Source organism: Conger conger, chromosome 5 (genome assembly GCF_963514075.1).
Source record: "Conger conger chromosome 5, fConCon1.1, whole genome shotgun sequence".
Classification (NCBI taxonomy): domain Eukaryota; kingdom Metazoa; phylum Chordata; class Actinopteri; order Anguilliformes; family Congridae; genus Conger; species Conger conger.
Genome location: NC_083764.1, coordinates 43,599,471 through 43,626,590, shown reverse-complemented (window position 1 = coordinate 43,626,590; position 27,120 = coordinate 43,599,471). Strand labels below are relative to the sequence as shown.

Sequence of the window (27,120 nt, the reverse complement as noted above, 5' to 3'; positions counted from 1 at the left end):
AGGGAGAGCCTCCGGGCTGTCGCTTATAATGCAGGGAAAATCTAGTTTGCAATCCATTATTTAACATAGGCCATACTATAAAATACAAAATAACCTCTTGCGGCCTATTATATAAGATAAGTGATATTATAATATTATTGTCAACGTTCTTAAAAGTGAATGCGTGTAGAAGTCTCAAGCATAATCACTTCAAACTAGCCTGCAGCCTATTTTGATTACAACCACAGATAATAAAGACTTTGATTATTTCTCCGCAGATTGTCTATTTTAAAGTCTCCTGCTTCATTTGATTGTATACATTAATTGAACCTATCAGCCAACCACAAACAATGTAGCCTACGGTCACGCATTGACATTCTACAACCTACGTGGACCTCCCAAAGCATTTTTATCAATGCAACGTACTAATCGTTTCATCACTTGCACAAATATTATTATTAAGGTTGGAGGACATGGCGAACAGTGTAGACAGCTTTAGGTAAAATCGTACTGAGCAATAAAGGTATGACGCTTCCATTACCTTTAAACAGCTCAAAATGTAGCTAGCAACGTCGTCGTATGTCAACTCGTATTGCGTATAGTAAGTAAACAAAAACATCTGTGAAACCTATAAAAGGACAGTAAAACGTATCTACAAATACTATCACCTGTTCCCTTTACAACAGCCTAGTGGAAGTGACGTTACACCGCAAGGAACTGAATGACTGTTCATGTGAACAACTGACTTCCCGTAATATAACTTCCTTCCGTATGACATCCGGATGACATTATAGCAATTCCCATGATTTAACTATTTTAAAGAGTGAAAACAGTCGCCTCAAAATCGCACATTTCTGTTTCCAAACGACGAATAGCTATTCGTTAAGTAACCTCAAACCCACATTCAGTATTCAGTGAACAATCCCAAAAGCTCACTTGGATTTATGCAGCCAGGGAACAGCGTATTATTAAATGAGTAAAGACACAGATTAATTAAAATGTCATTACAATATAATTTATGAATACATTCACAGCACAGGAAGGCATTCATTTCCCCAAAAATGGAAAATAATTTTTCACCCACTCCCATGTCTGACCATACAATAACACAAAGACAAAAACATATATGCAACAGTTTGGAACTTTACATTCAGTCACTAGTATGTTTTCCTTTTAGGAGATAAAGTTTTGCAATTTGCTTCAATCAAGACCTTTATACAAATAACATTGTCACACCCGCCTTACAGCGTGCACACAGAAAGGGACTCATAGCTGTAAAAATTTGTCAACAGGAAACACAATTACGCTACTCCTCTGAGGAAAAATATGTTCCATCGCGGAATGTGAGAACAGTACTCTAAACTGTGAGTATACAGCACACAGGTATGGTTCACAAACACAGCCTTATTGTTCAGTGTACTGTATTACAAATACATATATTCTTTAATTGACTCAGTGCCAGTTATTGCCCCACTGTCACAAGAGCTGATTGTCAGTTGACAGGTTAACAGGTCCCACAAAACACTGGCTATATTTGCAGTGTAGTCCATAAGTATTTAGAAAGTGATACCATTTTTGTTTTGGAAGTGAAATGAAGCAATGAATACAGACTCTTAGCTATAAGTCGTAGGTATTTACATCCAAATCAGGTGAACCATGTAGGACTTGCAACCATTTTCATACATAGTCCCCACATTTTCTGGGAGCAAAGGTAATTGGAGAACTGGAGCCTCAGCTGTTCCATGTGTTTTTGCAGCATTAGTTCATGCACAAGAAAATGAACAAAAGTTGATTCTAGGTGTGTGATTTGCATTTGGAGAATGTTGCTGCTGCATTTAAGTACTAGACATGGCAACTATATTTAAGATTATGTTAATGTGGGGGGGGGGGTCTGTATAATAAAGGGCTGTGATTCATGTATGGATCAATGCACATGGATGCAAGTAGCCTTATTAAAGCTGACAGCTTGCACTTTAACCTCATATTCATCGTTTCATTTCAAATCCAATGTGCTGGAGTAGAACCAAAACAACAAATATTGTGTTGTCACTGTCCAAAAACCTTAAAATATATTACACACAGTATCAGACAATTCAGCAGTGTAAATTATCTTGGTCTATTTAGTTTACAACACATCTTTCCCTGCACCCCTCAGTTTGAGCACAATGCTTTTATACAGTTATGTAGTTACGTATACAAAAATATGTTTTTGAAGCCATTGAGAATTAAACCTTACTCTCAAATAATTGGCGACAAAGTGCTTTCAGTTCATAAATAAGTAAAATCTACACAATATATATATATATATATGTATATATCCCAAGGTTAATGAAGTTAGAGGAAACTGATCATCTCCCCCACTAATTCACGTGAGTTTTACGGTCATTTCTTTTCCTTCTCGTTTTTCTTTAATTATAAAAAATATTTTGTAGTATTTTTCCACAAAACATATAAAATACATAAAAAAGAGAATAATCCGAGGGGGGACAAACGACACAGTAACGTACGTTTAAAGACCTGCTTTGACCAAATTCAAACCTGACAGGATATTGAAAAAAAAAACTAAAAAACCTGACATCCAACAAACGGATGCGAGTGTGCGTAAAAGGATGCGAGTGGAGACAAAAATCGATTGTCACGTCACACGCCTCCACGATAGTCTGGGCGCAGTAACGACGGCTGCTTCTGGCTGCAGCGAAAGCAGGGGTCAGCACCATCGTCCTTCCATGACGGACAATTCAAACTTTGCTCTGTGACAGACAAACCGTTTTCATATTTTTTGAAGTGACCATTTTAGTTTTTTTATAAAAAATAAATAATCATCAACATCAAAAGTTTGACCACGGACACTGGTGTTGTCCCAAGCGACAGTCTTCCGCACAGGTAGCTGTAGTTGGGGGCCACGGCGTAGCAGTTCTCGCGCTGTGTCCATAGCGCCCACGGGCAGACCCGGTTGCCTGTGTGCTGGCGCTGAGAGTCCGTGAGTACACCCCTCTCTTGGTGTGCACAGGGAGCTGAAGCGCTCTGGCCTGTGCTTGAGTCTCTCGTCCTGCAGGGGGCAGTGTTAATCAGCGGCTGGGTCGTGGCAGGGTTAGGTCTGCTGGGTTTCCTCGCTGGCTTTTTCGGCCTCTTCAGCAGTCTCCCCCATTTCCAAATCCAGCGGCTCCTCCTCTATCAGAGCTGAGGAGACGTCCTCACAGCACGCACATGCCTGGAGACACACACACACACACACACACACACACACGGGTCATTAAGGGCCACATAACACTTCTCATTTTCACCTGTGCCAAAAAATCATTCCCAAGTCTGAACACCGCCACTGGCTTTGAGTTCTGTTAGCCTCAAAACGATTTTAACAACACAATGGGAAAAACCAGGTGCCAGCAGGCTACAGGCAGGACTATGTGCAAAACCATACCGCAAGCTATCATAAGAGCAATGTACACTTTGGCCGTACTTCCATGATAGCAAAGTTGGCCCAGGGCCAGAAAACCCAGGGATATTTTGTGGCCCTCGGAGAGAGAACTCACCTTGACATTGATGGCTTGAGGCAGACCTCCTTTCTTCATCCAGGGGTGCACCTCGGCCAGCTCCTTCTTCTGCTGCTCGTTGAAGCAGGGCTGGCTCTTCTGCATCCTGTGCAGCCTCTCCCGGTCCTCCTTCAGCACCTTCTGCACCTCCCTGCGGGGCCAATCGCAAACACAGATTTACACGAAGAACCTCTCAAATAGCTCTTCTCTCTAAACCACTCTCTGGCACAACACTTGGAGCATGAGAGCCCCCTGCTGGATGTAGACTGCCACTGCAGAAACCAACTAATGCGTCTCTTAAATCCAATATCCACTGAGATCATTGTGCTTTCATGATTCTATCTGTATAACCCACTTTTTTGCCTGCATAAGGAAATACACCCACTGAGACTTTTTACGCTTCAGCAAAAATTGTTCTTGACATTTTTTGGCCAAAAAGGTTGAAGTTTTACAACAAATTTGCGATGCCTACATCTAAATAGAGGACTTCCAAGGAAACTCTTGTCTCTCTAGCCTCTTGAGTATTCTCGAGTAAATATTTCTGAGGAAGACAGTGAAAACACCGTTGGCTCCACAATAGAGGGCATGATCATCTAAATACATTCTCAACATATTGTATTATTATTCAGTATACTTAAAAATAAGGAGAAAGCCTGCTTTTGAATAATAAATAGCATGTGAAATTGCGGAATGTGTTTGATTTGTTGATGGGGGGTGGGCATTTGACAAAGACGTCAATCAATGGACCTCAATGAATATATTAGTATACAAGATGTTATTATTGTGATTATTGTACTTATTTATACAATCCTGTTGCTATCTGAAGAGACCACAAAGAGAGTGAGAGGTAGGGGGAGGGTGACAGGCGGGGAAGTGGAAACACCTTTTTTCCAGGATAGAAAGTGTTATATACTTTAGTAAGCTAAATACAGTATGTTACACATCACACGTCCATTTTGGAAAACTGCCTAGACATAGCTCATGTGATGTGATCAAATTTGAAAGGGAATTGGTCCAGTGTTTAGGCTGTGGCTCCATTGTGTTTCTAAGTGCGCCAGGCACCGCTACAATAATCTGCATACACTCAAAAACTAAATCTTTTCAGTGAGAAAAGAATCTTCCACTTCCATTGTGTTTGAGCTTCTCTAACTTTGATTCAGTAATACTTTTTTTTTTTTAGGCCTTTTTCAGCTTTATTGGACAGTATATAGTATAGAGAGACAGGAAGAATGGGAGCGAGAGAGAGGGGAAGACATGCGACAAATGTCGGACAGTTGGATTCGAACCGCCAACTTCGCGGCTCGCAATGAGCATGCAGTCAGTGCTCTACAGGCTGCGCCACCGAGACACCCCGATTCAGTAATACTTAAGAGTAATTAAGACCCTTGGAAAACAAAACCCAAAGGGTTACATTTCAGAAGACTAGGATTATGCCTATTGAGAATGTTTCAAGAATAGCAGCCATTTTATTTTGGGTATGTCATTTTCAAGCTTTTGTAAAGAAAAGGGGTGATCAGAATTGCTTCATTCTAGGGAACTAATTCTAAGATGGACTCTTACTTCGTCGTCCTAAACCCATCTCTGCCTTGTGTCAATATAATTAGTTTAATACCAAGAAAGCAAAAGGTTAAGTAAAAACAAAGAAGACAAGTTTTTGGTTGTTGTCTAGACTTCTTAAAAAAAGAAAGGAAAAAGTGCATATATTAGAGTCATGTTCAGGCGGCTAGATGGGGGGTCGATGGGTATACATCTCAGGCAGACACGAGGGGCACCGCTGGTCTCCTGCCACTCACCGTGAGGGCAGCTGGTAGGTCATCATGACGGACTCGTCCGCGTCGGCCATGAGGAGCCAGAGCGGGTCCTGCAGGACGCACTTGACGAAAGGCTGCTGCCCCTCCTGCTCTGGGACCTGGGCCTTGTGGCTGTTCTGGGACGAGTCGATGCTGCCAAAGTACTTGCTGCTGTTGTTGCTGACATGGCTACTCCCTGAGGACATAGGTCAGAAAAGGGGCATGTTTTTTAAACAAGAATCCTCGGTTTACATTGGGAACAAATAAACAAGCCACCGGTAACTATGTTTTTGTTAGAAAATTCATTAAGTTTGCTCAGTGTTGGATTTTGGGGGACCTCCTCCTTTATAGTGGAAAGTTCTCTTTGGATTCTTATGTAAACCACTTGATGTTATTCTTTTGCTTCCCTTTCTCTGCATATACTCTTTAGTATTAGTTAGCAAGAATTAGCAAGAGTTAGAAAGAATTTACGAGCAATTGGACACGGTCATTAGACAAGTCAATTTTGGAAAGGGTGGATATAGGAGCCCATTTTGGGCAGTGTGGATATGGGACAATGGGAGACCGTTTTGGACAGTGCGGATATGGGACAACGTGAGCCCATTTTGGACAGTATTTGTATCTCATAGTGCCCTTCAAACACACCTGTGCCACTGCCTGAGGTGCCGCTGGCGAAGGTGCCACAGCCGTTGGACCCGGAGCCTAGAGATCCGGAGGTGGCCGACCCCGTTCCGGATCGAGAGTCCTCCTGGAGCAGGATGTCCATCAGATCGCTCAGGGTGGAGTTTGCGTCGCTGTGATGGCCGTCGCTGTGGGAACCCGCCTGAAAAATAGAGGTCACCGAGAGGTCACACCACTGACAACTTCACTTGCACTTTCTACTTTTCACCTTATTGCTTCCTTTTTTTGAGCTGCCAATCACTTCTTTCAAATCTCCTCACCCTCCCCGGATGTACTCTTCGTCTCCTTTCCCTTCCTCCACGTCTCTTTGATTGAGACGAGGCTCAAATTAACATGGTATGTAGTTACACTAAGCACAGCACCATGCTGCCATTTTATTCTCAAAATGGCCGCTCATCAGCCCGGCGTATAGCATTAGAGCCCCTGTGTATCAGCCTACTACCTGTATATCAGGTGCAGCACAAATGGGTCTGAATAGACGCCATTAGTGCCGCCATGTGCACAGGTGTGAGCTTTCTATTAAAAGAAGAAGAGTACGTTGCTCCCATTTGTATGTTGCTCTCATTACATACAAACATTTCTTTCACACTTGAAAGACGGACAGATTCACAAATTGCTTAGACGTGCAGTTTGAAAAGGAGCCAGTAAGATTTCATTCAAAAAAAAAGGCTGTATACTGCCAAAACTCATCCCGAGTCAATGACGGCCGTGACATTGGCTAATGATAGCCACCAACAGTTTGAATCTGCCTTGTATTAAAAAGCACTTGAAACCCATATATGCTATAGCATTGCCATAAATAACACAGAAGGACAGACATAAAAGTGTGCAGGGATGAAAGGCTGATGTATTCTCGATCAATCATCAGAGAAACTCCCCGTACAAAGATAATCATATCAACACCATCCTTCCATGATATGAACGCAACTCTTAGCTCGACCATATTACACAGTTTGAAGTTTTATTTGTAAGCAGGATAAACCAAACTAATGAAGCTGGCAACAGGGGAGGATCCTTAACAGCTGGAGGAGGCTCAAAGCAAAAGGTCAGCCAAATCCTGTGCAGGAATTCACACTCATACACAGGCAGACACACACACACACACACACACACGCACACACACGCACACATACAGTAACAGAATGTGTGTCTCATTGGTCAACATGCAGATACACTACAAAAACAGCAAAATAAAAACAGAAATTCAGTGCAAAGAAATATTTGCAATACTAATTTCAAACTGAAGAAAAAAAAAGGAATGCAATCTTATGCCTCTATTTACTTTGGGAGAGGTGGGTTTTGTCGCAGTGTTGGCCTACCTCGTTACTGCCACAAACGTGTCTACAGCACACTTTATTCCAAGCAAGACCCTCTTGTGACTGTAACCATGGTAAAAGCACATCGAAACTGCAAGTGGGCTTTGGAAAAGCGGGTCCTGTTGGACCAGGGACATAGCCAGTCCCTCCAGACGTCTGTGCTAGCCCAGACAGATGGAGTGAACGCTAAAAGGTGTAAGATACACATTGATTAAAATCAGCCTTTTTTTTTTTTTTTTTTTTTCTTTCTACCGCACAATCTTTGGCAACATAAATCAACCAGGTCTTCCTCTTTGCCTGGTTTTGCTCGCATCGTTCATGTGAGCATAAAGTCTTCTCTGGCCGGAGTTATGGGGATTCTCCTCTGGCTAAGAAAAACACAATAGCTGCCAGCTAGTGAAACCATTGGACATATTTGTCCAGGCTTACATGTTAAACCTGGTTAAAGCTTGATAATTGAGGGATGATGAACACTAACAGTCAACAATGTACACAATGTATGCCCTGTTTTAGGGTCCACTGATCTCCTGTTTCCTGCCAGGTGGGAGTGACACAACTCCAGCTGACACATCGGGACGGGAGAATTACAGGGTTCCAGGTTACATTTTTGTCGAAGCCGTTTCTTGTCATTTTATGCACATAAAAGCTCATTCTCGGCGAAATGTCTTGTTCTTTACACGTGTGTGCGCTGTCACAGGAGTGTGGTCTCAATAAAAGTAGAATCTGGGTGTAATTCCATTTTTTACGAAGCTCGAAGCGATAAAACCAGTAAGCTGATGTTAAAACTCGATATCTCAAAACTGTAGAAATGCCAGATATACTTGTAGCGAACCGCGTGGGTTATTTTGTCCTCTGCATTCGACCTGATCGTAGGAGCAGATAGAACCCTGTAATTCTTTCAAACACTGCTGCCACCTTGTAGCAGCGCTAACACTTTACTGCTGTGTCACGGCACCATGGGAAAGGTGCATATTAGCTGGACAGGCTGTTGGCTGGTGCACGGAGACAGGCTCACAGGGTAAAGATCAAGCATAGGGGGAGATGTGAGGGTCTGAGCTAGCTCTCACCTGCTGCATCTCCTTGCTGGATTTCCGAGGGCAGGCTGCCACGCTCGTCTCCATCATGACGTTCCCCTGGGGGCCTCCGGGGGGCGACGAGCCGTCCTGCTTCTCGGCGGAGCGGGGCGTCTCTTCCAGCTGGAGCAGGTTGAGGGGCGAGCTGCAGCGGGACTGGAAGAGGGGGGGCGAGGCCTGGTCGCGGGCGCCTAGCGACTGGGGCGTGGACGAGCGGGAGGCCCCCTCCCGGGGCTCCGGGGCGAAGCTCTTGGGCGTTTGGGCGGGCATGCCGTAGGGGAAGGGCTGGGCGGGAAAGGGATTCTGAGAGGCGAACTGTGGCTGGACGGGGAACACGGGCGTGGCTGAGAAGGAGGCGGGCCCGTTGAAGGCGGTTTGGGGCGGGAAGGAGTTCTGCTCCGGGTAGAAGGGCTGGTGTGGGCCGCTCCCCATCTGGGGGAACATATAATTGGGCAGCACCAAAGCCACCATGGGCGTGACCAGCGGTGCCGAATAAGGCGTCGGCTGCATGGGCAGGCAGGGACCTTGGGCGTTCCCGTAGCCCGGCACGGAGGGGTGGACTCGGGAGGTCTCCGGACCCGCCCCGGGGTACATCTGCATGGGGTAGGCCGCGGGGTAGGCCATGGGGAGTGTCTGGGGCTGGGAGGTTTCCGAGAGCGACCAGGAGGTCTGGTTGAGGCCCTGCCGGGGAGGGCGCCGGGGCTGCTGCCCGTGGGAGGCGGTGCTGTCTGAAGACTCGTGCTTCCTGACGCGCTTGGACTTGGTCTTCTTGCCGCGCCCGCCCCTCCTGTGGGCAGACTCTGGCCGGCCAGCCCCCTTGCCTTGTTTCTGCCCTTCAGCGGGGGCTTGTGCTGTGGGGGGGAGGAAACAAGAGTGTCACACTCAGAGAAAGAGAGCGGCTAACCTGTCCCTGGCTACTTGTGCTCATGCTTCTGCTTGCAAGTGTGCTTTGTGTGTGTGCTAGATTCAGGGACCACCCCCACACATTATATCTTGTAATATCTTCCCAAACCTATCTACAGTTTGAAGTTGGAGGGCGGTACATACCGTCTGCGGGAGGCTGAGCTCTGTGCCGGTCGGCCTGAAGGGAGAGTATGCCCCGCAGCTCCCGGAAGCGGGAGAGGAAGACCTGCTCCTCCTTCTGCGTGTGCGTGGCCAGCACGTGCTTGGTCAGGCCCAGCTTCTTATAGGCCTCCCTCTCCTGGGTGGGCAGAGACATGGTGCTGCTGGGCGGGGCCAGCGCCGGCCCCTCCCCCACCTCTCCTGCTCCACTCACATCTTCGATTATCTCTGCAGGTAAACAAGGACCACGCGGTGTTAACAAAACATGCACTCATAAACACGCGTGCACACGGTCACGCACACTGAAATACATGCACATGTATAGACGCACACAGACACACTGAAATACATGCACATGTACAGACGCACACAGACACACTGAAATACATGCACATGTACAGACGCACACAGACACACTGAAATACATGCACATGTACAGACGCACACAGACACACTGAAATACATGCACATGTACATACGCACACATGCACACACTCATATGCATACGCACACTCAGTCAGATTCACATGCACTGAACTGCACTGACACACACATGCACATGCACATGCACACACACACTCTCTCACACACACAGAAATCCTCTCAAAAGACCCCAGAAAGAAGCAAGGACAAAGAAAATGGTGGCTTGTGTGTATACCAGATTCGGGCTGAGGTTTCTTGTCTCCCACGTGGACAATGGTACTGCTGTAGCTGCACTGACTAGTGATGGACATCACACTCTCTGCTTTGCTGGGCAGGGCCAGGGGCGCGAGGGAGGAGCCCACTGCTGCCCCCGCAGGCTCTTTGTGAACCTTCATGGGAGGGAGCCCAGGCTGAGCCTCTAAAAGTGCCGGTTCTAAAGGATGCAGAGAGGCAGACGACGTGCCGTCAGTTCGAGAGTCCCAAGTGTAACTGTGCTAGGCGGAACCTTTCTTTCTTTCTTTCTTTCTTGTTTTAAATCTTCTGGAAAAGTCACTTCATAGAAATGTACTCATTTCAAAATAATAATAAAAAAACAATTTAGCATAAAGAACTACCGTATCTGGCATATAAAATAAAATAAATAATAATAATAATAATAATCATAATAATAATAATAAAGAAAAAAACATTGCAAAATATGTGGTTGAATTTGTTATTGATAAATCTGTGTTAGAGAATGCTGGTCATAAAGGTCAAATGTGGTTTTGCAGGACGTGTGCTAGGAGTGCACAGGAATCTGGGATTAAGTTGATTTAGAGGTCATAAATAGTAGGGGACCATTAGGATTTTAGGACCAGCTAGAGTTAGGGGATACCAGCATGGGGACGAGCGGGGGGGGAAGGCGTACCTTCGGACACCTGCATGGCGTTATCGGCGGCGCTCTGCTTGTCTTCGTCGGAGTTGGTGGACGCCGTGTTGGAGGAAGACTGACACTTCCTCTTCACGGTGATGGGGACACTGCAGCTCTCCAGGTACCTAGAGAAGGCAGAGTCAAAGACACTTGAGCTGGGCCCTTGAGCAAGGCCCTTAACCCTGCATTGCTCCAGGGGAGGATTGTCTCCTGCTTAGTCTGATCAACTGTACATCGCTCTGGATAAAAGCATCTGGCAAATGCCATTAATGTAATGTTTGAGCCACATTGGGATTGTGCATATGCCGACTTTGCGTTCGCCCACCAGGGGGCGCTGACGTGCGATCACATTCAACTACCATCTAATCTGCTCTCCCAAAGGCAAACATCAATGTAACTGACTGAGGAACACAGTGCGGCAGTGTTTGAGGGCTGGCCTTGTATTATTAGGCATGCCCATGTGTTAGCGGCCCTGGTTTCCATGGCAGCCACTGACCTGATGACACTGTCCAGGCAGCTGATCTGCTGGTAGGAGTAAACAGTCTGGTCTTTGTAGGTCAGCTCCTCCATGCTGGCCACGTTCTCCTTCCCGCTCAGATGCACGGCCGAGTCCTTGGGCCTCACGGCAGGGCTCTTCTGCTGAGACTCTGCTGGAGGAAGGACATGGTCAGACCTAAAACCACACTACGCAGTACAAATATATCAGCCTCAATACATCACACACACATACACTATGCAGTACAAATATATCAGCCTCAACACATCACACACATACACTATGCAATACAAATATATCAGCCTCAATACACATCACACACATACACTATGCAATACAAATATATCAGCCTCAATACACATCACACACATACACTATGCAATACAAATATATCAGCCTCAATACATCACACACATACACAATATGGAAGACAAACATATAACATCATCAGCCCTTGTTTTAATCTTTAACTTTAACTGTCCCTCATGATATTGACTCCCAAATTCATAACCTGTTCTGCTAGCTCAGATCCTACACACCAGAGAAGACCATCCTTGATGGCTCTGTATCTAGTCTTTGTTGCTGAAACAAAACAAATGTCCACCCATAACCTACCCTAACCCCAAAAACTCAAGCAGCAGTAAATCCAAGCTTGCTTTGTGAACGAGACAGAGGAGAGGTATTGCACTTACTGCCAGACACCCTCTTGGGTTCGGTTTTGGGGGCGAAGGCTGCTGCCCCCTGCTGGTCCTGGTTCTTCTGCATGTGGACACCTTTGCAGATCTCCTGAAACGTGCGCTGGATGGACAGACAGACAGACAGATAATGAGACCTGGATGAGCTTCACAACACCACTAAAAGAATCCCGCAGGTATACGCTCCAATAGAAGACAGGTATGTTGTGTTTAAGGACATAGAGGGGCCTGTCACTCACTGGCTTGGCTTTGCGAGACTCCTCCTCCTCCAGCCGGGGCCGGCCTCCGTTGCTGTCGCTGGACGAGGCCACACTCATCAGGTGCTCGTTACTGCCCATGCTGCCGTAGCAACTGGACCCGTTGTTGTGCACGGGCTTTAGTGTGAGGATGAGAGGGCGCGGTTAGTCAGAGGTCAGAGGTGGAATGTGTGGGTTTGTCTGTACAGGTGTGTGTGTGTGTGTGTGTGTGTGTGTGTGTGTGTGCGTGTGTGTTTGTGTGTGTGGGAGTGTGTGTGTGTGTGTGTGTTTATTTGTGTGTGTGTGTGAGTGTACTGACCTGCAGCAGCAGTCGGTGTATCTGCTCGGTTATCTCCTGGATGTCCGAGTCCATGGCCTTTCCTTCTATTGAGGGAGGAGCCGCGAACACGTCTTCATTAACAGGGCCCCTGTGGAGACACGACCACAGGAAGAACACGCGATGAGAGGAGAGAGAGGGAGCGAGAGGAGATGAGAGAGGGGGAGAGAGGAGGAGAGAGAGGAGGAGAGAGGAGGAGAGAGGAGGCCCAAGGACAGGGAGCAGGAGGCTTGGCTCACATGCGGACTTTGTGTCTCCCGATGATGAAGGACACCTTGCGGCTCCAGGGGTTGACGAAGCTGGACCAGCTGGTGTCGATGGTGACGTACTCCCCGTTGCGGGCGCAGAAGCGGATGGATGAGTGGTCGAAAGGCTGGCCGGCGTACTGCAGGACTGTCATTGGAGGAGAAAACACAGCGGGGTCAATGATTGGGCGAGCTGAAACTGAAACACCATGCGGAATTATGCGACGTGAGGGTGAACTCACTCTTCCGGTGGATGGCCAACATGATTGGTCGATCGCTGGGGTGCAGATGCAGCAAGACTGCGGTGCCGATTAGGTCCTGTGGCAGGAAACCCAGCAAAGGGATAGCCCTGAGAGAGAGAGACAGGGAGATAAGAGAGGGAGAGAGAGAGGGGTAGAGAGAGAGGGAGAGCGAGAGAGTATGACAAAGAGAGACAGACAGAGAGATTAATATTACTTTATCGAGTGACGCAAAACAGCTTATGACGAAATTAAAATGAACCATTACATTTGGGTAAGAGAGTTAGGATCAAGTCAGAGCATGATTAATTTAATCCTTTTCAACATTTGGACATACTGAGACAACCTTAAAAACGCTACGGAAACATGAAAATGGAGCAGTGAGTAAGCAGGGATTAGCAGGAGGCTCACCTCTCATCTACATCCTGGAAGATGCAGCCGGGGGTGTGCGTGGTGGTGAATATCCGCTTGTCCGTGGGGATTCTGGGAGCTGCACAGGAAGCAGACAAAAAAACTGTAATTGCATTTGTGTAATTGTACAAAACATGTACACTGCGTTCATTGCTAATTTCCTGTGCACCCTTGTCTAAAAGAACCTTGCAAGCACATTACGTCATTTGGCTGACACTTTTATCCAAAGCGACTTACAGTTGATTAGACTAAGCAGGACACAATCCTCCCCTAGAGCAATGCAGGGTTAATCCTTGCTCAAGGGCCCAACGGCTGCGCGGATCTTATTGTGGCCACACCTGGGATTGAAGCACCGACCTTGCATGTCCCAGTCATGTGCCTTAACCACTACGCTACAGGCCGCCCAAGTAAGTAAGTACTAAGTAAACGTGCCACATATTTACCTTCGTAGCCAGAGTGCACTCTTTCTGCCAGCAGCAGGCAGCAGAACTGGTCCTCAGCGTGCTCCGTGTCCTGCACCTTCATGCGGTACGGCGTCATGCGGAAGGGGTAGTACTGCAGGTTTCCCCCCCTCTCCTTGCCCCCGCTGCAGAGAGACAGCAGCATGGTTACCCTACTGTTCCTGACAAGGCTCGGTCCGAGGCAGGGTGATAGAGTCTGTCTGTTCGTCTTTACTTTGTGCGAGTGGCTAGGTGTGCTTTTTGGTGGTCACATGACTGCCCCACCGGCACACAGTACGCAAGTTTAAACACCTGGACACTTTCAAAAACAAGATGCTGCAACACTGAGAGCTAAATAGCTATGCTAATTGCGCTAAACATCTTGACGAGAGCCTTTTATTCAGTATTTTTTACAAATTTTTCTGGTTCAGGTAACTTCTTTCTCTTCCACATACTAGAACTGCAGTGACAGGACTGTACACTAGATGGCGAGCCTGCCCAGCAGTCCTGTCTCCAAGGCAACAGCAGTGTCTCCGAGGAAAACGCAACTAAACGAATCTTTCCACAGTGATGCAAAACGGAAACCGGAAAATAAATGAAAACATCTGGAGCAGATGGCACCCCGGACGGGGGGGGGACGGATTTAGACTGCGTACGCACCTGATGCGACAGAAGAAGGACTTCTCTTGCATGCAGTCAGACGGAGAGGACTCTGTAAAAGGAACGGGCAGGTCAGGACGTACATATTCAGTGACAGCCGTATGGCAACATTCAATAAATAGACAACGCCACGGCTGGGTCAGCGGAAAGGTTGATTAAATTTCCCGACACACGTCACAATCGTGCAAAGTTTCCCAAAATTATGCAAAAAGCCCAGCGTCATTTATAAGCTTTTGCCCTTTCTCCTGATTTTCCTGTTCCAATGGGATGCTGTTGCTGAAAATCGCTCTCTGATAATGTATTACATTACATTACAATAATTTGGCAGACACTCTTATCTGGAGAGACAAACAACACTGTGCGTCAGAGTCATTCTCAGTAATAGAAAAATGGCACGGTGGTCCAATTAATGTCATTACGCGTAATATAAACCCAACAAACAACAATTTGTATTGTTAAAAGAAGGTACAATGAGACAGATAACCTATCTTGCCGTTTCATCCACATCAGAGTTGTTATCCCTTGTTCAGTTTGGCTCCAATTTTCTCTTTTACAACTCCAATTAAAACACTTTTGAGATATGTACTCGAAAAACAGGGACTAAACCAGTGTAATATTTGTTTCTAGTTTTCAGTTTCTATTTGTTGTTCATCATCATGATTTGCTTTATGTATTTTGCCTGTATGGCTTCTTTGCATATAATAAGATAAAGATAATTGAGAAAGTCAGTTCAAAACAATAAATATCCACATTACGCATAAACAGAATTTGTATGCCATTACATAAAGCAATGCCCTCAGTATATTTGACCCAAGCTAACAATTTCACAGGTGCTAATAAGCAAACAGAACACAAGGGTTCTGTTTCTAGCATGGCAAGTGGGTGTGTGCATGTGGATGGCTTTGGTTTCAAAGAGGTGCCCCTGTTCGACTGGTCCAGTCAGTAGTTGGGAACTGGCATGGGGCACGTGTGCAATGTTAAACTGCAATGAATTATTTAACCAAGAAATGGTAAACAGAGTAAACAAAAGGCCTAATGAAAATTTAAGCACAAAGACTGGACCAAAAAAAAAGTAGTGGACAAATGGGCCTTGGGGAGCTGGGTTGCTTGACTGGCTACACTGACTGACCCGCGCGTAGCTGGCGGCCGTTAGTGGACGTTAGCGCGCGGGCGTTAGCGGACGTTAGCACGTGGGCGTTAGCGGACGTTAGCGTACCCGCTCCAGTGCACATGCTCCAGGAGGGAAGGCGGTACGGCGTGGTGAAGCTGTAGAACACGCTGACGTCCTGCGGGGTCAGGAACTCCACAAACTTGGCGTTCTTGAAGACGCTCTGCTTGCAGTTGAGGATGTAAGAGGCCTGGTCCGAGATGTACACGATCTTACCCGTGATCAGGGAGACCGCCACCGCGAAGATATCCTAGGGATCACGCACGGAAAAAGGAAGAGTACACACACACGCAAACACGCACACATACACACACAATTCAGTAATGATTCAATATTCCTTCCCATGACTGTAACAGTACACCACAGGAAAAAAAATAATTCAAGTAGTACGGCAAAAACAGTATTGCTGCATTGCATTGTGTTTTGAGCCGTTATGTAGCATAGTGATCTCTTTCAATGTGGGTGTCAATCTCTCTTCCTTTTTCACTTCAATTTTTTCAGGTACAATTATTGTTTCTGGGGGTGTAAATTTCCACCGCTGACTCACCCACACTTACACTTCAGGAGCATCACTTAGGGGGTGCATGTACAAGCTTCTGAATGGAACAAGCCATTTCAAGTGCAATCACTTATTGATCTCTAGTGTTTGCCCTACGGACGAGCAAACTCTCGTAATGTTTTTGAGAGCGTGGTGTCTCTCACTCACCGTGTTTTTAAGGGTGTACTCAGAAGTGATGCTATCGATCTCCTCGATGGTATAAGAGGACACGTCAAGGCCTGATGGCTGACTGTCATTTATCATAAGCAGCTGGTAGTACTCCTCATTGGCTGCAACAAAGAGGCAAAACACACTGTAATAACATCACACAATTACATTACTACTCTACATTTTAAACAGTTTATACAGCCATTACTGATAATATAGGGTCGGGTGCATTACCTTATGACAATTTAAATCATTCATTAACAATTACTGTAATCCTTAATGAATGATGTGAATTGTCATAACCAAATTACAGTGAAATTACAATGTTCCTTTATAGCACCTGATGTTATTACAGGGCTCACAGTCATCACCACTTAATGGAAGTAAACAGAATAAAGTGTATTCTTATTGCTTCCATCCAGAAAGAAATGGTTTCACCAAACCCCCTTAACAACTTCATCCTGACAAGCAGTCACCCACATAGCACAGATCGATTTGAGATCTAATGAGCGCCTGCTCTTTGCCCCTGGTCTAATTTAAACCAGGAGCCCCCGTTAGCGCTCAGTTAAGATTAATGTTGTTTCATTAGGTCCGGAATTGGTTGTTCGGGGACACTGTGTTCCCTGAGTTTGTTTGCGACCTCGCTTTACCCAGAATCCCAGGCGGAGGCTCACCTTCCACCTGCTTGACGCAGCGCAGGGCGTACTTCAGGGCATTGAGTGTACCCGACTTGTTCCCCTTGGCCCTCTTCTCCGACGGGAGGTGGAGCTTCAGCTCCTTCAGCGTCTTCAGCAGCTCCTTCTGAGTCTTCGCCTTGGCAGACTCCTCACTGCTGCAGATCGGCACGGGAACACACGGGGCGTGTTACGGGCGTGCAACCTCACACACACACTAACACACACACACGGGACCGAAGGACACGCGCATACGCACGTGCTAGTGATGGCAGACTGGGATTTCAAAATAGGCGGGGCTGCTACTTGGTACCAGACACTCGCTGACTTTAGCCAGCTATTCATTTTCTCTAGGAAGCAATGCCTTTTCAATTCAGCAATGGACATTGCGGGTCTGAGCGACACAATTTGTGAAACCCAACTCTCCTATCACTAACACACTCTCACTAACACACCCAAACACACAGACGGAACAGTAAACTCTTATTTACCTGCAGCCGCTGGTGGAGGGGTTGTCCAGTTCAGAGCTGGCACTCAGGAGACTGAACGCATTGGAACTGCTGGGTGGGGAGGGGCTGTTGGAATTTGAGCTGAGGTAACGGACAGACATAGAGACAGAGGGAGACAGACGGACACACAGGTCACAGGATGCGCATTACTGTCAGCACAAGCCCTGCACCCCTCTCAGGCCATTGAGGCCATTCTTTGATTCATAAGTGCATGAATGACAGCCAAAGTTATTGTATCCCTAAACAAAACGTTTTACTGTGATCCAATCAATAAGTGAACAGCTAATTTGCCAATACAGCTAATGGGTAAGCCTGGGAACGAAAACCTGTGCATTCAATTGGCCATCCAGTTTCCCAACCCTAATTAAACAGCCACCTGGACAGCAGGACTATAACAGGTGAGCTCATGGGACTTTCTCTAAGCCCTGCAAAGCTCAATGTAGAGCAGCATGTCTGGGAAGGAGCTTTAGCCTCCCAGATTAGGTCCTTAATACACAAGGAGGCTAAAAACAACTGCAGCTGATACCTTGTTTGGTACATTCAAGGACATAGATAGCACTAAGATGGGTTTATTATAGAAAGCACTTTCACAATAGCTCTGCAAGCAGAAATAGCAGTCTAATTATATAAAGCTAAGTTCGTTATAACCTAAATCTCGGGCACTGGTATTAGGCTGCCACAAGTGGGTTAATTTCACTTACTGAAACCGATATTACATATACACATCTCTTTTGTACTGACGCCCTCCCCGATCAGATGACATTTGCTTATTTCGTAGTATGTTCGTCAGAGTGCGGTGTTTAGAGATGGCAGCACGCTCGCTTCTCCCTTCCAAGAGCATCTGCTAAACAAATGTAATGCAGTATAACACGATCTAAAACCACCCGTGACCCAAACTAAAACCAGCCAGAGCGGTTCTAGCACTACCGAGAAAAGGCTACTGTCCTTGGAGCTGAGAATCAGGAACAAGCTAACGAGAGGCCGAGACGTCGCAGACGGAGACACAAAATAGCTAGCAGTGGATTCGTTTGAAGCACGTTGTTTTTCCGCATTACCCGACAGCCGTCATTATTTCATTTGGAGGGGAAAATTACCGACAATCTTTTCCATTCTCTCAATTTAGAAATCCCTGCACTTTGAAGGTCCACCAGCTGAGCTGTGCAGTCTCTGTGCTAGAAGAGGGCATTTTGTGTGGAAGTGGTGGGGGGCAAACTGCAGCTGTCTGATCGACCGCCCCTCGATGCGAAGAGAGTAGCTAGACAACCGCAAATCTTCTCTCCATGGGTGACACCACAGGCAATTATGCACCAAAAATCGAGATTCAACGCAGGGAGGACGCTCGTGTATTCGGTATGTAGCGTGGTGATAAATGACTGGGACCCGCAAGGTCGGTGGTTCGATCCACGGTGTAGCCACAATAAGGTCCGCACAGCCGTTGGCCCCTTAAGCCAGGGCAGGATTGTCTCCTGTACGCTCTTATCCAGAGCGTCTGCAAAATGTCATGAATGTAATGTGGGACCCTGAGATTTTTTTATGACTGGCGTGCGCTTGGCCTCTCCAGCACCTGCTTTTTCCCCAAAAGCTGAACAAACGCAGTGTTTATTTATGCAGGCACACCGGAGCATTACAGAACCGCTGTGTATCAGACTCGCATACAGGCTTCAGGTTAACTGAGGACAGCGCTCGATGAAAATAAAAGAAAAGGCGGGAGTGACTTCACAACACTGTGATTCCTGCTGCCAGGCTCCGCCCATAAAACTAGGGAACATTCTGCGGTTTGGCAGGCAGCCAAAAGCAAAACTTAGACGCACACATAGTCTCAAAGCTATGTTGTTAGAGAAACCGTCCCCGCCCTCTACCATTGAAAATGAACGGGGTAGCTACGCAAACATCTGTCTTCGCACACTCCCCCTGCCAAGCCCGCAGGGGAAGTTACTTGGCAGAACATTTTGTCCTCAGCTTGAAGCCAAAAGTACAAGTGAAAAAAAACAAGTCGGGTCAGCAACTTGCACCGTACACTGATATCTGCATTTAACTGGGTCAAAGCAGTATTGTGAGCAGTTATTTTCAGATTGTATTAGACCTTTATCAGATTGTTCTCCTAGAATGTTTTTCTCCATTATATTCATCAAAAGACGAATGGTTAAAGCACAATTTACAATGTGCTCGGTCGTCTTCTTTTTTTCCCTCAGCGAGTGTGGAACAAACTCACAGAGGATGAGTTCTATAACATACAGTATATATACATTTTTGTGGCTCTCGATAATAGTAAAGCTATGTTACATGCGCCCAGCTTCCCACTGACGTAATCAGAGTGGGGACTTAAGGGGAGAGAGGGAGTGTGATTCCAGGACTGTGTTGTTATGGGTTATTATGGCATAGCCATCGCATATCCTCATAAAACTAGTATTTTCAAAACAACTGATGACACGACGAGCCGCGCCCCATGATGCAATCAAACTGACCTCTTGTTGCTCCCGGATGACTCCAGGAGGGCAGAATCCTTGCTGGTGCTGTTGGAGCTGCCCAGCGAAGAGTTGCCGTGGGACTGGTTGCCGCGGGACTGGTTGCCGTGGGACTCGTTGCCGTGGGACTCGGTCCCGCTGCCGCTGGACCCGCTGCTCTTCATCTCCACGTCTTCCTCGTGCAGCGAGCGGGCGCGCTTGCGGTCTGCGTGGGTGGAGGGGCCGGGGTCCTGGCTGCTGCTGTCGCTGCCCTCCGAGGCCAGGCCCAGCTCTGCCCCGCCCCGCCCGCGGCCCTCCCCGTACCCGCTCAACCTGTGCAGCTGGGCCATGGGGCCGCAGGCCACCGCCCCTTCCTCCCGACCCTCCAGGGCCGAGAACAGGTAGGGCTTGGAGTCGGAGTCGTCAGACATGGATGCCGTGGAACGATAAGTTGGTTTGTGTGGAATCGGGAGAGGATCACCCCATCTTCCTACGGGGAGCGTGCCGTTGGGTAATCGCCCTTCCGGAACGTTCCTGCAGAAAGGAAGTGTAGAGAGAGCCATGAGCGTGGTGCGGTGCTGCTGACTCACATTCCTCCCTTGCAAATGGAGGCGGGAGTTCTAGCATCACCCCCTTAATCATCACGTAGCAATTGTAGTCATTTTGGGTAGAGAAAAGGGGGCCAAACTGAGCTTCAGTGATTTGGCATTTCAAAAACCATCCGCTGCCAACAACGTTCGCCGTTTTTTCCGACACACAAAGGTCATTTTAGACAGACGGCTGAAATCGAGCCCCTGGTGTAAAGGGGGAATCAGAGGAGATGGGGGGGATCGTGAGTCCTGCTGACCCTCTGAAGTCCACGGTCAATACTAGCAGTGACAGGGGAGCAGACAGCCTTCAACGGGGGGCCTCAGACGAGCCCCCGTCTGCTGTCTGGTCTCTTGTCTCGTCCGTGGTTCTCCCCCCTCCTCTACACCTGCCCCGGACACATGGGACGATCTGATTCCCACTCTTTTCGCCCTCCTTTCTCATGGTCGACACACAAACCGCATAAGTGGCAAATCTCACAATCACCGGGGAAACCATCTCAAGTGAAACTCAGCATCAAAGACAACATACAGGCCTAAATTGCCATCATTTCCAAAATGTCCAGTATACACTGCATATTCAGTAATATTGATGTAAGTTGATGCCAACTTCTGGCCTTAATGATGTAATTAGCCGCAACATTTACGTCCACTGACATTTAAGCTACATTTCATGACTAACACAGAAGAGGCTGTTCTTGTGTCCCTATATGAACCGTTTGCATACACACTGGCCGTCCAGGAGCGCAATTGCCCAGCCCCGCTCTACATGAAAGCGAGGGCTTTTCTGTTGCGATTTAACGTCATCAAAACGCCATGTGTCCGTCCACGCGGGAAGCAGGCTATACGATGTCCATGCGACGCGCCACGCGGCCTCAACGAGTGCTTAACGAGCACTGACAGGCTCAAATGACTCGGTGATGCGCCGCCCTCTTAACGAGGTTTTAACGAGCGTGTAAAAAGGCTGAAAAGACCAGGTGATGTGCCACTCTGTCCGAACGATGGCTTTAACGAGCACAGAGAGACAGAAAGGAGAGGAGCCCCTGCAGTGGGCAAAGCAGCTAATTGGCTCTGGCAGCGGGAGGATGTCGCACGAGGGGAGAGAGGCTGCTGAGCACGTATTTAACAGTAATGGACCTAGGACATCAAATATCCAGCTCCTAATGTAGTCCACATTTGATTCATTCTCGTCTATCCCATGTCTTCAGCATTATGTACCTGGGTAATCTTGTAATCTATAGAACATTGGGATAGATTTTTTTGTAAAAGGATTATGATGCTTAACTTGCCTTTTGCGGTTTGAATGTCGTCTGGATGAGTTTGTTCCAGACCCACACCAGTTACTACAACAGCATGGTACTGGGTACGCTTAACCTTCATCCATGTGATCGGACCATGAAGAACAATTCAAGTCAATGTCTAGCGTATACAATTTTAAATCAGAATTGTTCTGCTTTTTGTGTTAGAATAGTCCTATCCAGGCTTACCTGGATGCTGCTAACGACACTTAAGCCAAAACTCTGAACTTTATGGATATTCCTTGTATTATCTTCATAGTTCACCGATTAGGCTACATCAGCTTGTCAGCTCGCTGGCTGATGACGTCATTGGCATTGCAAAGTCAATAAATGGAATGAAAGTGCTTACTGATCCCATCAAATCCTGTGCAATAATGTTACATTAAAATACCTGCAACTCACAAAACCATTTTTCTCCAGTCTTTAGTACTGCACTTGACCAATAGTAGCCTATTTATTTAGTGCTTTTAGTGCTATGTTTTGCCATAAATGCATTTATCGATGGTCAACTGTCATTGACAGATTCAGTAAACATAATAAGGCTGAAATGAAGCATGCCAACTTCACCCTCAGCTGGTTTGTAAATAGGCTTGAGCTGGTATAAGCCTCAATTACAAGAAAGATGTCGGAAAGTCAGCGGGAACCTGAACGTGAGCCAGCCAAGTCCCCGCTCTTTTCTGAGTGGATAAGCGGCATCCGTTTAACCTCGACACTGAATGACTGAGTCAGCCCATGAATCCATGCTCCCGGCCATGCTACCACAAAACAACACATGGGCTGCAAAGTAGGAAAACAAGACACAAGTACTTTCTTTGCATTGTATAGCCTAATGATTGAAGTAACAGAGCTTGATTAGGACATGACAAACGACAACAAATACAACAAAGTTCTTGCATAACTTTGACTGGCTGCCAGGGGTCTCTCATGGAAACCTATTCAAACAAATGTCATGTTTCCAGTCTTGGGAAAACAAGACAATGACCATTAATGACTGTGCCAATATGACAGAAGCCCCTGGCATGTTCAACTCAATTCAACCTCCATCAACGGTATTGGACAGTTAGGAATTGAGAACTACAGTCTTAGCACTTCTCCAAGAATAACCTGCCGGCACCTCTACTGAGATGTTGCACATCAATCTATCAACCAACACAGAACTTACTCAGTGATATGTTTGTCTGCCTTTCCACAAACAGGCAGGCTGGCAGATGGGAGGCAGACAGGACTGGTGTAACCGGGGTCAGAGTTGGGTTGTGGTGCTCAGTGCAGTCAACAAAACAGGACAAAGAGGTAAACAAATTGAAAGACCTAGATAAATGGTGCTCCCCCGGAAAGCCCAGTCGCAATCGACACTCCATTTGCTAACCTCTAAAGCAAAACCAGGGCATGGAAACGGCAAGCTGCAAGGACTTAAAAACGCTCTTCCGTTCCCCTTCTGTGAAGCAGTGGGCGATGTGCCTGGCATCTCTATTTCCTACTGTCTCTCTCTCTCTCACTGCACCAGAATACAAAATTAATCCCGCGTCTGTGGCAGCAGGCCATTTGCGTCATACTTCACCACTCTCCAATGAGGTATGCTGAATTCTCATACCAGAGAAAGCAGCCCCAGGCAGCCAGCAGACAGAACAGCTTTTTCCAGTCACACAAAACATTCTACCCATTAGGGAGAGGACCAAAAAAATATATATCATATTGCATTTTATTGCATGCGGACAGATTGTCTGATAGGTCAGCTTAATTTTTGTTGTTGTTGTTATTATATTTTTATTCAAATGTTCATATTTCCATATGAGTCATCTACTTGAGGGATAGGAAAGCTTCATGAAAATACGATATTTCACATTAAGGTTCTTCTTCAACCTTCTGTTGCAAATCTTCTATCTAATGCACTTTCAATCATTCAGCCATATATACATTCATATGCAAATAATTTTTTATGTTGCATGTGCAATTTCTTCAAAAAACATTTAAGAAACCTACGGCAAGTTACCCCTAACCTCGCAGACCTGAAACGTGGTTTAAACTTCAACTCCATTTAAACTCCAGCTAAGGCTGTTGCAACTGTCTCAAGAACACTTGGGTTAAGCACTAATCCAAAACACAAGTTGGTAGAAATGGGTAGGCGATGCTATGACTCACACAACTGTTAGTCTTCAGTCAGACTCTAGATCACCATCATAGTGACGTCAAGGTCAGATTCCTTACCTACCAAAACAGCCACAACATAAACGGATATGCATAGTTTTCTGTGAGAAATGGCTTAATTGCCATCACCCGATCATTTACTGCACTGTACTGTATTGACAATTACTAAGATGACATCGGTCTCTTGCCAGTTCCAAGTCGGCTGATGTCGTGCCCAGGGTGGCACTGTCATGCCATAGTTTCACTAACGACGTCCAAAACATAAACATTGGGACCTTATATAACGCTTCCAAACTTCCAAAGGCATTAGCGGGAAAAAGAAACTGCTGATGGTCAGGTTTCTTCTGTCTAGGACTAGGACTTCTGAAGCCACACAATGCATACATTAATGATTTACAGTATAGCATCCCCCAAAATATATGGCAAACTGTTGCCTATAATTTGATAACCATTATAATTGAGATTTTTCTGCAGAGCAACTGACCAAATTAAGGTTTTTAAATTCAAATTCTCAATATATTTGCCGTGTCCAGGCGAATAACTTTCCAAGCCTAAAAAGGAAAACGTCATAGGTTATTCGATTTTCTTTGACAAGAATAAAACATGAACTGCCAGTCAAGCAATCAGTCTGTTCGCCTTGCACGACTGAGAGCACAAAAAGGCAAGCTGGTTTGAACCAGTGGCTCTCGACCTACTTCAAACAGGCTAAAGCTGGTTACGTACGCAAACTGCTTACATGAGCGCAAGCAACGCAAGCGCATATGGAAATGAGACCGCCGGAGTTTCGGCGCACAGCTACATACAGCGTACAGAAACAAAGTACATAATAAGTACAGAAACAATAGATCAATTAACTCTATAATAATACAGTAATAATGCAAACACAAATTGGTCGATGTACCTAGCTGCTAGTAAAATGTGGTGCTTCATAGCTAGAGTATCAAAATACTTACTGGTAATCTTAAACATTTAACAAGATGTGGCTTTGGTCAATGTTTCGTGCAACATGTTTAGCAAAATAGTCGGGTACATTTTCTGAACTTTTCCGAGAGCCCCAAATTAGCTCTATTGCAGCTTTTAGTGCTATCGCCATGAATCGCCTGCTCATTAATAATGACTTGCTAGCAATCTATCGACTGAATATATGTTGCATGCTTTCATTATATAAAACACGGGGGGTCACTAATTGCCTTTTCCGTCCACAGTCCAGTAATCGCAAACTCGCACCGCAAAAATGTCATAATGTGAATATGGATAGGGCTACTGTACTCCACTGACCGACCGGCAGTGTGACCCGAACACATAGTTATGCAACCCATTCTTTAAAACTCTTTCTTATGTGTGTACGCGTCGTGTTCATTCAAAAACAGAAAATGGTAGTTATATCATTTAAGAAGCACAACAACTTTGAAAATACAGGTACTCGTTATTTTATCGGAAGACCAACAGGCATAACAAACTATTTTTTTTTCAATTAGTGAACCCATCACTGCTTTACAAATCCATCATGTTATCAAGCAAATAATAATAAAGAAATAAACCAAACCTGAACAATTAGATCCCTTCTTGGTTGTTCTCTGTGTGTCAGAAAGAGTCCGTAATTTTCCCGGTCCGGAATGTCAGCTAAATGTATTCCTCTATTCGTTACAGAAAACTATTCGGTGTAGGGATTGACACACTGCACCACACTCAAGAAGACAACCTCTCTCACTGCTGCTGCCCTCGATCCAAGCGCCGAGCATGACCTCAATACTGACTCCTCCCCTACTCCCTCCCCTGTTCTAATGTCATTGGCCATGCGCGTTGAGTTTCCATGGGAAAAATACGAAAACAACATCAGGCAGCTCCCATTGGCCTACAAGGCCGCCAGTCTCTTTATATAAGGATGTCATACATCTCACGTGGAAACCCATGAAGCTGAAGCTACACAAGAGGTGTGGACAAATCAGTAGTAGGGAAAACCGTGTATAATGAAAACGAAGGCAAGGGAGGAAAGCGGTTGGTTCTGCGAGTTTGAATGATACCCAAGTGTTATCTAAACAGTTATACAATGGTGTGGAACGTCAGTGTGGACAGATTATCCTGTTCATAGCTACAGTGCAATTTGACACACACGAATGATATAATATATAAGACTGTGAGAAAGTCACTCGGAACCTAGGCTACACTTCAGTCAGTCAGAAGTGTGGATTCACGCATAGGTAGGCTACAATAAGGATGTTGAATAGACTGCCATATCTACGGTGTATGTACATGTTGTGTTGGTATCTGATTTGTATGTATATAGCATGCAGCAACCTATTGACGATTATGGGCTATAGCTGTTATGCATCTTGTTTTGCTTTGATTCGTAAACTGTATAGCCTACTTCAGCTACATTACCAAGTTAATTTAACTTGACTTAACTAACGCAAAAGTATTTTAATTCAAACCCTCCTGATTGGCTAATAGTAGCTTTACATTAAATAGCTTGTGTCCCGTTACATTCTGATGCAAGGTGACATGTTGGCTATGTAACAATCACAAGACCAATGTGTAGCACCAGTCTAGCAGAAGTGCACACCCGACTGTTGTGTAACAGCAGACTGTCTGAATAGCCCACAGTCCAATGAATGCAACGTCAGTTTTCTGTATGAATGGCAGGTGCTCGTGTCACCGGTCACCGTACAAATATGCGATTATCCAAGGGTACAAAGGTATGAGTCAATTCCAGTTTTTTTGGTTGTTCGGAGGGTTATCTAAAGTGCAACATCTTATGAAAAAAATAGGTATCAAAAACTGCCCAGAGAAATTTTTTATTGAAATTGTGGCGCTGGCAGGCGGGCTAACATGCAGTGCAGCAATCCAAAACCAGGAAGACAGCGCAGCGCATGCAGTATCGCTGTATCCAGAAACGAGTGTAGCACTCAGTTATGAAACAGCCATTGTCGTCACATACTCAGCGACGTGGTCCACCTGAAGCAGTTTGATGCGGATACCGTCTAAACTGACTGTGCTGTTACACAATGTTATCACTCTCATATTTTCATTGCATAACGCAATACTGCAACACGCCTCCTATAA

General features: G+C 46.0%; 1 protein-coding gene across 4 annotated transcripts; it reads right to left on the bottom strand.

Moving 5' to 3' along the window:
* Positions 1-972: 972 nt before the first annotated feature.
* On the bottom strand, positions 973-25,772 carry LOC133129292 (period circadian protein homolog 2-like). 4 transcript variants are annotated; one of them, XM_061243261.1, is made up of 24 exons: positions 25,604-25,772; positions 20,049-20,561; positions 17,566-17,664; positions 17,075-17,232; positions 16,401-16,522; positions 15,743-15,944; positions 14,527-14,578; positions 13,870-14,012; positions 13,427-13,505; positions 13,019-13,125; positions 12,771-12,924; positions 12,514-12,622; positions 12,198-12,332; positions 11,956-12,061; positions 11,264-11,417; positions 10,765-10,892; positions 10,093-10,290; positions 9,420-9,662; positions 8,367-9,223; positions 7,303-7,485; positions 5,948-6,125; positions 5,306-5,498; positions 3,513-3,663; positions 973-3,190 (listed from the first exon to the last, which is right to left on the bottom strand). In XM_061243261.1, the coding sequence occupies exons 2-24, from the start codon at positions 20,456-20,458 to the stop codon at positions 3,071-3,073; spliced, it is 4,281 nt and encodes a 1,426-aa protein (XP_061099245.1). In that variant the 5' UTR covers positions 20,459-20,561; positions 25,604-25,772; the 3' UTR covers positions 973-3,070. The 4 variants fall into 4 exon arrangements, with proteins under 4 accessions (XP_061099245.1, XP_061099247.1, XP_061099246.1 ...); XM_061243263.1 differs by having other exon boundaries at positions 11,264-11,414; XM_061243262.1 differs by lacking the exon at positions 25,604-25,772 and adding an exon at positions 23,075-23,534.
* Between the last annotated feature and the right edge of the window lie 1,348 nt (positions 25,773-27,120).

What these genes read in the sequence shown, in the direction of transcription:
- LOC133129292 (XM_061243261.1), bottom strand. Translation starts at nt 20,458, where the DNA reads ATGTCTGACGACTCCGACTCCAAGCCCTACCTGTTCTCGGCCCTGGAG. An exon ending in TCATCCGGGAGCAACAAGAG is followed by an intron (nt 17,665 to 20,048) that starts GTCAGTTTGATT and finishes CCGTTACCTCAG; the next exon opens with CTCAAATTCCAACAGCCCCT. An exon ending in TTCCAGGATGTAGATGAGAG is followed by an intron (nt 13,126 to 13,426) that starts GTGAGCCTCCTG and finishes TCTCTCTCTCAG; the next exon opens with GGCTATCCCTTTGCTGGGTT.